At 34.9% G+C, this 12,081-nt stretch overlaps 1 protein-coding gene across 1 annotated transcript; it reads left to right on the plus strand.

Annotated features, from left to right (window-relative positions):
* The first annotated feature begins 8,116 nt into the window (after positions 1–8,116).
* On the plus strand, positions 8,117–11,754 carry LOC106101527 (homeobox protein DBX1). Its single transcript, XM_013280780.1, has 3 exons — positions 8,117–8,397; positions 10,100–10,317; positions 11,260–11,754. Exons 1-3 carry the CDS (start codon positions 8,148–8,150, stop codon positions 11,413–11,415), a joined length of 624 nt encoding a protein of 207 aa, XP_013136234.1. The 5' UTR covers positions 8,117–8,147; the 3' UTR covers positions 11,416–11,754.
* The last annotated feature ends 327 nt before the right edge of the window (positions 11,755–12,081 follow it).

Here is a 12,081-nt window from a genome sequence, read left to right on the forward strand (position 1 = left end):
GCAGGCGTCTCGCTGGACTTTTATTGTGATTTAGCCACGCCGAGCACGGCTGGCCCGAGCCTGTGCCGCTTCGATATTTATTTTTTGCAATTCTGCACGATCCCTACACCTTCACGGCTCTTATTTGACAGATAAGAGTCATAAAACCCTTGTTATCAGCTCGATTAGTCGTACTTTTATCTTTTTTTTATTAAACTAACTTAATGTGAGTGTAAGAATGTGGCTTCTTTATATTGTTTGTTAGGAATGTCTCGTGTCTTTTGTATTGTAACTCAATTTTAAGGTGCCATTAAAAAACACAATTGCTGAGGGTTAGGTGATCATATTGGGAGAGCTTTTCCGACGGGGAATACGGGCAAAAAATAACCTACAATCAAGCAGCCTCGATAACAACTGAAGTTTTATCACTTACACGTTCGAATAGAATTCTGTTAACGTAAATAAAGATAAAAAAAATCTGGCAGACTTTCCTGTTAATTGCCTATAAAGTCTTCAACATCACTAATGATTTGATATGGCCAATTAAATTTAATAATTTCTATTTAAACATGTCCAAATATTACCAAAGCGCAAAACTAATGATTCTAAATCATACATAATCAATAGAATAAACTATCGGAGTCGAATATTACAATAACCTGAACGTATACAGCTAATTTCCAATTTTAATGGGCGATTAATATTAAATTTCATATGGACGATAGTTTCTGAACACGATTATGCAAATATTATTAGTTCTTAATAAACAGTTTAAGCATTTGATGGTCTCGCCACACGATGAGAGCGGCTGCGCTGAGCGCCGAGGGCTAATTATAATAAATATACGACAACACGTTAGCTCCGATCACACCGGATACTTGCTCTTTTTATTTACAAGAACCAATAAAAGTGATCTACGGTTACTTCGACATACGAACGTATTTATTTTTTATTACTCGAACTTATAACGGATAGTGTAAGTTGTTATTGTATATCTATGACAAGGCTCACCCGATACTTTATTATTTATTACATTTATTGGGCTCGAGATTTACCCGAGGCGACATGTTCTGGCGCTCCGTAGGGTCCTTATTCTGGCATCATTTGTTAAAATATAAACTTCTTAAAAAATAATGTTTTTAATGCCAGTGACTATCTCGATCTAAAAGATTTAAATAAAAATAGGAACAAAGAATATTATTTGGTCATATTATTTGTCTATAGCTGTCAATAATATTAAATATTGATTCATTTGCATTCGTGATCGAGTGGCGATTTTACGATATTTCTACAAATAAAACTTTATCTAAAAACAAAAAAAATATATAGATTCTTGGAGCATATTAGCATTTTATTCGTTCTTGAACGGTGAGGAAGCGTGCATAAATTGAATTTATTATCAACGTAAATCATTTTTTTATCTGTCCTCCAATATTTGAGAATCAAATATAGTCTTCGCCTAAAACATAATAATAATTCATTATTAATCTACATCAAATATAGCCTTATTTGGTTGGTAGTATTTTAAAAGTATGCGTAGATCCTTATTTGTAGATTGTTTCCATAGCACAATAACCGTTGCAGGATCTCAGAGCAATGGAGCATAGTGGAAGCAGATATTTATGCTTTTGCATTTCGAGTGATGATTGAGATTTAGCAGCTTTATACCCCTCTTAAGTCAGTTTCCACTGCTCAAACACCTGCACAAGACGTTAAGTTACCTCCGTTTTCTCTAAGAGATTTAAACACACGTGAATTTATTTTCACAGGGTTGTAGCAATGAAAACTTACTCTAAAACAATGTTGTATGTATTATGATAAATGCTATGTAAATAACTACTGGATTTACTACTACACAATCTGGATTTACGTATATCGAAAATAAAATATATGAATCTCGTGCGGTTTGAGAATACCCTCCCGGTGGTTAAGCAGACTCGTTGAGCGGAGTTATGAGGATAATTCACGTCAACAATACAGTTTATTAACAGTTAGTTATGCACCGTGATGATATCGCGCCTACAATTAAATATTAATACGTGTTTGAAGGGTCGTAGGCGTCCCGCGCCGGATTTATCGCCTTCGCTTTACGCCGCTTTAAATGCCCGCCAACAATATGTAAGCTCGAGGTGAGAAATCTGACTAATGCGTTCTGGTAACTGTTACGCGTAAACGTTGGTAAATTGGTTTCTACCGGTTACACCCCACATTATTACTTATAGTTATTTACAAGTTGCAATGTCCTAAATTTCTAGTGGATTAAACTGCGGTTTTCCTGTCGTTTACTATATAAAGACCTCGTTTAGAATACTTTTTCAGTTCGGCTTCTAAGAGTCGGAATGTAATGTCATTAAAAATATTACTTTCATAGGCAAAAACATTAGTCTATGGAAATGAATGGAAAATGTTTTATTGGTTCATAACTTTCTACTTAATCTATTATCAATCAATTACATGTTTTCTCCTCGGGATATTATTATGTACAGTCGCGGAAATTCGCAGTGTTCTTTAGGAAAAATTGTTCATTGTTCATCCTTGTTTATTGCAACGAGACAAACTCCGCCGCTTTCTTCAAATAATTAGACAGCAGTAAGTAGTGCAAACGAGAAGATAATAATAAAAAAAACTAGTCGTGTATCACAGACTTTTTTTTCGTACAGTTACATTTATAAGCTGCGTTGTATTGGTTTTTTTCCGCGTCTCTTTTTAAAATGTTGAAACGATTGTAGCTTTTTAGGTGGACCACCGCTAATTTCCCCGACTGTACATAAACATTCCAATTGTTTTTTTTCTTTTCTTTAATAAACAATTAGCTTAAATTAAATTAAAACATTGTAGTGAACAATCCCATCAAAACCTTTTTATGACTATATTCTGAATCATTCTAAATATTGTAAATGTTTAAGATAATATAAAAAAAGTAATTTAATTCTTACACTTTAGGTAATTACAGAGACTTCTAATCAATTAGTCAGTGGTTGTATATTTAAGTCGCGGGTAGTTGTAAATCGTGCGTCGATATTGGATGTCTGTGTCGCAATAAATATTAAATATCGACGCGGTTAAAATATCCGCTTACAGTTTACGAGGGCGCAGGGCGCAGGGCGGCGGACATGTTTACGTACGGGAGGAGGCAATCAATTCACTTTTTTTCGTTTATTCCACATATTTATGTGTTTTATCTCAATGTATGCGCTTTCTCGATATGCATTTGTTTAACATTTCATTACTTTTTAATTTATAACTTTACAGTTATTTTAAAAATACAAGGAAATACTGGATATTAATTAAGGTGAGTAGAAATTAATTTTAATTATCTAACTACTGTTATAAGAATATTTTGTTTTAGAGACTGAGGCATAGCAATATTGTTGCTTAACAAATGTACAATAAAAAAAATTGAATGTTCGTAATTTGAAATTAGAAAAAAATATTCGTTAATAGAGTGAACAATATAGTGGGTTGATTGTGTACTTCGAATATAAATAAAGGCGGTCAGTGTGAGCGGTCGACGTTCATCGCTCCCTAAAGGATGTTATTCAGTTTGTTTGCTTAACGCTACTTATGTTGACTCGAATTGGGCCGCCTAATTGTGGGCGCGTAGCTCGGTGGACGACCCGGGATTTACTATCGTTTTATACTCATACTAGTAGACGCACACTACTTTGTCCGTCCTTAAATCTATACAAATATAATAAAAAGGAAAAATTTGTATTTTGTATGTATTCGATTCATGTAAAATACTGGGCCGATTTAAAAAAAAATTTACCATTAGAAAGGTAATTTATCTGTGATTTACATAGGGTATATTTTTTTAACATACGGATGAAGTCGCGAGATACAGCTAGTACTGAGTAAAAGATAGAAAAACCTCAATTGAACTCTTATTCGGTACCTTTAGATTATAACAGAATTAAAATGCTTGAATCTGTCAGTATTTTTCCAATTAAACGCATCTTTTTTAATGAATGAGAGAGACAACGCTATATAATTCTTGCGTTACCATTTCTATAGTAAAAATCAACATTGCATATGTATGTATGTCACTATCAATTCACGATTTTTCGAATCAAAGTCACCAGGCCTAAAGCCTAAGTGTAAGTAGATTAAAAATCCCTTGGTTTTTGGTACATTATTTAAAAGTATGTACAAACAAACGACTAAACTTTTTTATCCAATAGCAATAAGGACAGTGATATACATGAGTTGTAGAGTTATAATAAATCTCCTCGGACTTTATATCTGAGCGGCGATTAGAAATAGCGATCGTATAGTCGCGATGCACCCGGTCCTACATTCGATTCCAGAATCGCTAGAGTTGTAAATTAAGTTGATTAATTGATACCAATAAAATCATGTTTGATTCCAAATCATTCCGTTTGTTGAGTGTATTTTTATAGCTATTATAATGATGTTGAATTCAGTAGCAGTTGGGAACGCCCAACGGGTTTATGAATTGCAGATTGGCCGTATTAATCTTGAAAGGATTATGATAAAAAAAATAATTTACAAGCAACTCGTAATTGATCTGTTTCATGATATCCAAATAGTCGCTGTTAATAAAAAGGTTTTTTTTTTTAAATCTTACTTCTTACTTATATTATAATATTAATGTGAAAGTTTAGACGGATAGATGGATGTTTGTTAGAGCTACCCTAAACGGCTGAAAGGTTCTGGATGAAATTTGGCATAGATGTAGAGCATAGTCTAGAAGAATACATACGCTACTTACTTTTTTAATATATCGCGGACGGAGTCACGGGCGTAAGCTAGTTTTAATATTAGTTGATTAAAACAAATGAAATACAAACAAACGTTTGTCCCAAGAATTTCATATTCGAGCATTTCACATTTGTATTCGCATAATGTGCTCCCAATATGTCGAAGTTGTTTGTTTTCACTCAAGAAAAGTGTTTGAGTTGGAATTTGCAGATTACACGATATATTAGAATATTATTTGGGCGGGAAATAAATGATTATAGTTATAATTCAGCGGGCGGTCGGGAGTTTGAGGTATTGCACGTGTGTGGTCGCGCAATATGTTCCGTGGCAAATCTTTTGATCCTATAGACGGCCGGTTTACACTGGCCGGTTCGACGCGCGCCAAACTATGCTGATTTATGTTCATCCGATGAGTACTTAGCGAGGCCCGTGTATGACAGCGCCGGAGATTACCCATTCACCTTTCTTAAACATAAATACGCATATGCAACAAATTACGTTGTGCTTTGTAAAGCGGTTAGGTTTTAAGAAGCATTTGGACTTAAATTTTGATTCAATATGTTTTTAAAAAGGTGGTGTTGAAACCTCAAATATTATTAACACATATCTCTTAATCAAAACAGTTTTATTATGATCATGTCAGCGATTCTTAAATTTATTAGTCGTTATGAAATTACTAGATACTTTAAGCGTTTCACAAAATGATGTAGGTATCCTTACGTTCCTGGTGTACCCGTCAGTATGAGCAGCCGCGCAGCACATGTTAAACATATAGATACGCAGCACGTTATAGAATGGGTAAACTTAAATAAATATCGAATAACATCACATTCGTTACACATCGATTCTCGTATCGAGTAAACAGAGGCGATCAGCGCGCAATGATAGCATCTATATCGGTTGGTGCGGATGGAGCACAGGTGTTAGCCGACAGGCAAAATAAACCGAGCCGTAATCGATTTTAGAGCTTTATGCTACAATCACACGAGGGTAGTACAGTGAGGTAGAACAGCAGGTCAGAACAGTACTGCTATTGTTTAATGTGACAACTGACATGTACTGTAATTTCAGTGATAGTACTGCATTGTGCCCTACTCTACCTCACTGTTCCGCCCTCGTGTGAAACTATTAGAGCCAACAATGCGCTTCAATTGATCGCTGTGTGTTCAGGCATTAACACGCGTGTAAGATTTATTTTCATATAATGTTGTTATATAAATAAAATTGGATTAACAATATAGATTATGCCAGACTGATTTTATCCAGACGGGGTTTGGTGAACTGGGAGTGTGTTAGACGTGTTCGTGGTTATTGAGAGCTCATTACAGCATCTAATGAGGCATAGATTATACAGGGCCTGACAGGGACCGGGAATGGTTTTAATTTACTACTGACATAACTGAGTACAGCACAGTTATTCGCAGACTTCAACATCAGTGTTATCGTTTATGGCGTTAGTGATAGGCAAATCGTAAAAAGGAAGGGAACCATCATTTTGTTCAGTGTCAGTTGTATGAGTATGTCAGTGTTCAGTCTTTTGAATGATTTGGGACCTTGGGATCAACCGTCTGATCTTAGTAGATCTTATAATAAATAGTAGGTAGTCCTAATGATACATGTGGTAGAAGCCGCGGCAGCTAATACCGATAGCTAATGTCTCTGGTACTATACCACGATCTCGTATAGTCGTGAAGTGATGTCAAATACTTATCCATACATTTCTAATTCTACTTTATTTAGTATATTTGTATTTAACTGAACGATTTATTTCACTCATGAACAGAATTATCATATCTTTCCACGGGACTGAGATTAAAGGCGTACAGTTTTCAATGTGGCTATCAAGTTACTGGCGCGAAGAAATGTAAACTAATTATTGTAATTACTATTAAAAATATACGATATATCCTTTCAATTGTTTAGATTATCTGTAGAGGTTTTAATTTTTTATTCTTATAACTAGCTTTCGCCGGCGTGGAATTAAAAACTAAGGAGAGTAGACCATGTTTTCTTCCAGACTATCCTCGACATCTGTACCAAATTTTATTAATTCTTTTTATTTTATTTTTTTAATCCGTTCAGGCTGCAAACTCTAACACACATCCATCCATCTAAACTTTTGCATTTATAATATTAGTATGATAAGAAATAGATGAATATATACATTTGTTACATGTAGAATTTTAAAAGTTGTAGAACCCGCTTTACATTTTCGCAGGAATGATCCGGCTCGCGTGGTGCAATAACACGAGACAGAAGACAGGCGTCAACTGAAAGCAGTTGCGCGTTTTGTATGCAGTGTGCGTGCCGGATTTCTAATCATAGTTCTCTTCTTCTTTCCACCCTCTTCCTACATAGGAAGGGAGGAAGTGGATTTGGCGATGGACAGAAAGCAGAGTTGTACAAAGGTAGGCAAAACATCTGTAAATGCTTATGGGCATCGGTTTCCCTTGCTCGTTTATTACCTTATACTAAAAAAGTAACAAACTATATGACTACATCAAAACATAGTAAATTGATTTTAAATCATTTTAATAGTTAACGCTAATAAAATACTTAATGTTGACATAAAATTCCCGTATATTAATAAAAAGCGTTGACGATTTTTTGTCGTTGGTAACATTTTTTAGCCGTAAAACTTATAAAAGTAGTAAAATTAATTTAATAACACTCATTTCTATCGTGTCGTATTAAGTTTCCTATCAAGTTGTGGGGCAGACGTGTTTAGAGTTTTTTAGTTATTAGACAACACAATCTATACTCTATACTATACTAATATAATAAAGCGTAAACACACATTTCTTTGTTACCTAAGATGTCAACAATCACAGCATATTTTCGAATATCACTTTTTTTAATAAAAAGCCCTACACTTTAATAAAAAATAAAAAACCTTACGAGGGTTAAGAAAACTTCCTTCTTTACATTTGTTTATTTTTTATAAAGCAAAGTAAAGTATGATTTTCTATTCGTAATAATAAAATAATGGAAAAGTGATGTTTAAAGGATTTCTTTTTGGTATTAGATGATTCCTGACCACCTGCGTCTAATTCGTAATATTTGTGTATTAAAAGTTTGTAAATACAAATTATCTAAATTCTAAAAGTTTCAATAAAAGCCCCTCTATGCACTCAAATTCAACGGACTCCATCTTGCGTGACGTAAGCGGCGCAGTAATAGTCGTAAAATTAAATCGAACTTGCGAAGTAATATAAAACACATTAAATGGGCAGTTTGTTGTAAACAAACCGCAGCCAGGCGTATATCATCAGCTAGTGTTCGTCAAGTGTTCACTCCATCACTGTACGCCACGCCCAACTGATACAGGCCAATCAGAGAGCTCGTTACGTCAAACACGCCTCCTACTTGCGCCTGCGCTGGTAAACCCTAAAGTTGTCAGTTTTGGTTGAACCTTGGTAGAGTGTGGACGGATTTGTGATGATGCGATGACGTCTGTCAGTAGTGATGTGAACACGAGTAAACTTAAGTTCAGTGTGGACAGTATTTTGGGGAACAATGATTCAGTAAGTCGTGTTGGCAGTGGGCCGGCTACGGAGTGTGCGCGTGCGCAGGAGCCGCCATGCGCCGGCTGCGTGGCCGCGCTATACCGCTGCTGCAGGGACGAGCCGCCGCTGCTGCAGCTGCCGCTCTCAGTGCCCTATGCACACTTACATCCGGCGCTTAGACCTACCACAGGTTTGCTGTTTTTTTAATCATAGTGTTGTGATAAAAAGAGGACGGATAGCACAAATGTACATCGCTTTAATTCCTATGAGCTTAAATTATGGAGCTGCGTACAGTACTCGATTTTTAGTTGTGCAAACAAATGTTGAATGGGCTGCAAAACAATCCGTTGTGCGATATTTTAGTCAAAGGTGTACGCCTTCTCTTCATCTATCAAAGATTGTCCCAAAGTTTGTTTTTAGTCGTAAAAAGAGTAAATCTGACAATTCTTTTCAATTTTTATTTTATATATCAAAATAACTGTAACTAAACAAAAATATAATTAAGCATTATCTTGAAAACAATCCTTCTAACATTTATCATTGAAACTAGAAACATTACAATGATAATCATAATTTCATATTTCAAGTAACCGCCTTTTTCATAAAAAGGACCACATTTTCTTTTTTCGTTCAAGTTTTTCCTGCGCATACGATTTTTTTGTCCCACATGAATTGAAAACTATGCAACCCTATAAAAAAAATCGCTATACACTATACATACTTACTGATATTCGATTTTGTAATAAATATCATAATTTATTTGAGCAACATGACTTTGTTGTTGGCATCATGTCGATATGTAAAAATATTTAGAAATCGTCAGAAGTATATTTTTATCTCTTATTAACGTCCGAAGTTTCGAGAACAAGGGATTCTCCAAACTAACGCAAAAGAAAAAATAAATATCGTTTGTTGAAAAGTTTTCCGGTTTTCAACATAAACATAACAAAATAAACAAAACTAAAACGTATTTTATTTTTTCTTTGATGATGTTGATTACTTTATGATTGATGATTAAATTAACTTGATCTACATATTGATTATGTTTGCCAAAATACAGAAATTATGAGGCTTTCATGAAAAATAAACTAAAACCGGCAAATGCCTAGAGCAAACAATAAGTCAAGAAGAAAAAAATTATATTATATTCAGTGCGCTACTATTTTACTATAAAATTAGCAAAATTAACCAAATACAAACCACCGTAACTAAATATACAGTCGTTATAACTTATTTAAAAATTATTCAAACCTACTTATATAAAACCTATGTAACCATCTTTCCCGTGTCTACCATGTATTTTTGTGCCTCGTTCTTAAAAAATATAGCATTTAATTTCAGATTTTTGAGTACATACACTCAATGTGTTTGTCGTATAAAGGAAATCCTTATACGTACGTAAAAACTAAATAGCCAATGCGTTCTTCCAAACTATCCTCTACATCTACGCCAAATTTGATTCATTCATCCGTTCCGCAGTTTAGGCTACAAACTGTAACAAACATCCGTCCATCTAAACTTTAGCATTTATAATATTAGTAAGAAATATGTTAAAGTATTACTATTTCAGTGAGATTTACTTATTATAATCGTTGTTATCCGTTTTTCGTTTATTTAATAAGGTCGAGATCAGGAATCCTGTTATTATTTATTACTACTGCCATCTTTATTCGGAGACATTAGACGCTCGTCGCGGCTTTATTACATAAAAATATTTAAGAAGAACATATTTACATTTTCCTAACTATTGCCATGTATAATTAGAGTAATACAGTTTGCTTACTATCAATATTTTCGACTATTCTGACATTCGACATTCTGGTGATCGTTAAAGATCACGGATCAACAAACCATTTGTCCAAAAAATGCTATTGTCTAATTAAATATTCCAGTATACAGACTGCCCCTTCCTCGAGCATCATCACCACAACAGACATCTTCTCCGCGCTGCGATGTCTCATCTAGTGGCAAGAGGAAGCGATCTTGGTCGCGCGCCGTCTTCAGCAACCTGCAGAGGAAGGGCCTCGAGCGACGCTTTCAGATACAGAAATACATCACGAAGCCCGACAGGCGCCAGCTCGCGGCCACTTTAGGACTTACTGATGCTCAGGTTTGTATGTATACAATTTAGTTTATGGTATCAAGGATTTAGTATAAAAAACTATCCGGTATTACTTATCATCTACCATAATTATTGTAACTTATGTACTTTACTTAACTTAGGACAAAGAACTTTAATAAATTGTTTCTGATAATGTAAATATGCACCCGTTTAAATTTATCAGTTTTGTGTATTTTTTTTATAACATAAGGTGGTAAACGAGCAAGCGGCCACCTAAATGGCAATCGAACGCTGCCTATAAACATCCGCAATTGCAGAAGCGTTGCCTACCCTTAATTTACGGAGGAGGAGACGCGCATAAAGAGGACATTTTCCCTTCCTATGCGTCCCCACCGTCAAATCCACTTTCTTTTCCCAGCCTTTCCTATTAAGAAAAGGGTGGAAAAGAAAAGGGACTAAAATTAAGCCTCCGGCACCACAGTCATCAGACGAAACGTGGAGTTGCTCCCACTTCACGCCTGTTTTCTGTGTGGTCGTGGTATTAAACCGTGCGAGCCGACCCGTTCGTGCGAAGATGTTAAAGCGGGTTCTACCACTGTTATATACTTGTTCTCTATTTTCCTACGTAATTGTGTGATTAAATTAGCTGTTATGTATAGTTATATAAAAAAAAAATAATACTACAATATTGAGTAGTAATCGAATGAGCGAAAAGGCCTAACGTATATCGTTTTATGCTCGACATCTTATACCTCTGCTAAACCAATGTTCATTATCGGTAGTTAATATCTCCGTCATGTAATGACCGGTCCTTTGAACAATTCTTTTGTGTTTTTGGTTCGATTAATTAATAAAACGCGTTTCTGAACTACGTCCTTTGAGTTAGCCTTTTAACTCATAGGTCACTCTAACACTAATGAGTCGTTAGGTAATGACAAAATAAGTGGCATATTCAGAAACCCAGCATTAGAGCTATAATTTTTAATATAGGTGAAAGTATGGTTCCAAAATCGTCGTATGAAGTGGCGGCATACGAAGGAGGGCCGCGCCGGGCTGGGCGGGAGTTTGGGCGCCATCAAGGACCCTGATGCCACCCTCATCCCCGAGGACAACGAAGACATTGACGTCGACACTCTTAGCGACTAGAAGTAGACTTGTTATAATCATTGTAAGTTTATATGCAATTTGATAACATAATAGAGGTACAGAACTTGTACTATAAATACAATTTTTGCGCAGTAGTTGCTTGCAGAAATGCACTAGTGGAAAATGGTCGTTATGATATTAATAAATAAGAAATTATATGTCTGTAAATTGTATATTTTTTATAATTAAACTACATTTTATTTAGAAGTAACATACTTAGATTAATTCAATAACTGTACAGTAACTAGGGCTTCCAAAACATTCGCCTTGTGTAGACAAAACCAACATATTAATTTAAGAAAAGGTTTGGTATATTCATGTCTACTTTTAAATATTTTATTGACATGGACAAATTGATTCTAAATGATATTTTAAAGAGATTTTATTTTAGATACGTTTTTATATTAAATTAATCTGTATATTAAATATAGTTAAATAAAATTTAGTCAGTACTGACAATGAGTTTTATTTCGGTTTATCAAGAGTTTACCAATCACCATCACCCTACCCTTTCCCTGCGAAAGGTTGGCACAGTGTTGGTACCTACATTACTTTTCCATACATCTCACATTAAAATTCACTCTCCTTTACGCATATCTTCTATCACCATTCCGTGTATACTTTCTTCAATATTCTACCATTGTACATCCACATTTATTACTTTCT

Source organism: Papilio polytes, unplaced genomic scaffold (assembly GCF_000836215.1).
Source record: "Papilio polytes unplaced genomic scaffold, Ppol_1.0 DF823980.1, whole genome shotgun sequence".
NCBI lineage: Eukaryota > Metazoa > Arthropoda > Insecta > Lepidoptera > Papilionidae > Papilio > Papilio polytes.

Excerpts from the sequence above, each read along its gene's own strand:
- LOC106101527 (XM_013280780.1), top strand. The coding sequence starts at position 8,148 with ATGACGTCTGTCAGTAGTGATGTGAACACGAGTAAACTTAAGTTCAGT. Across the intron at positions 8,398-10,099 it reads GGCGCTTAGACCTACCACAG|TATACAGACTGCCCCTTCCT; the intron begins GTTTGCTGTTTT and ends TAAATATTCCAG. Across the intron at positions 10,318-11,259 it reads TAGGACTTACTGATGCTCAG|GTGAAAGTATGGTTCCAAAA; the intron begins GTTTGTATGTAT and ends TTTTTAATATAG.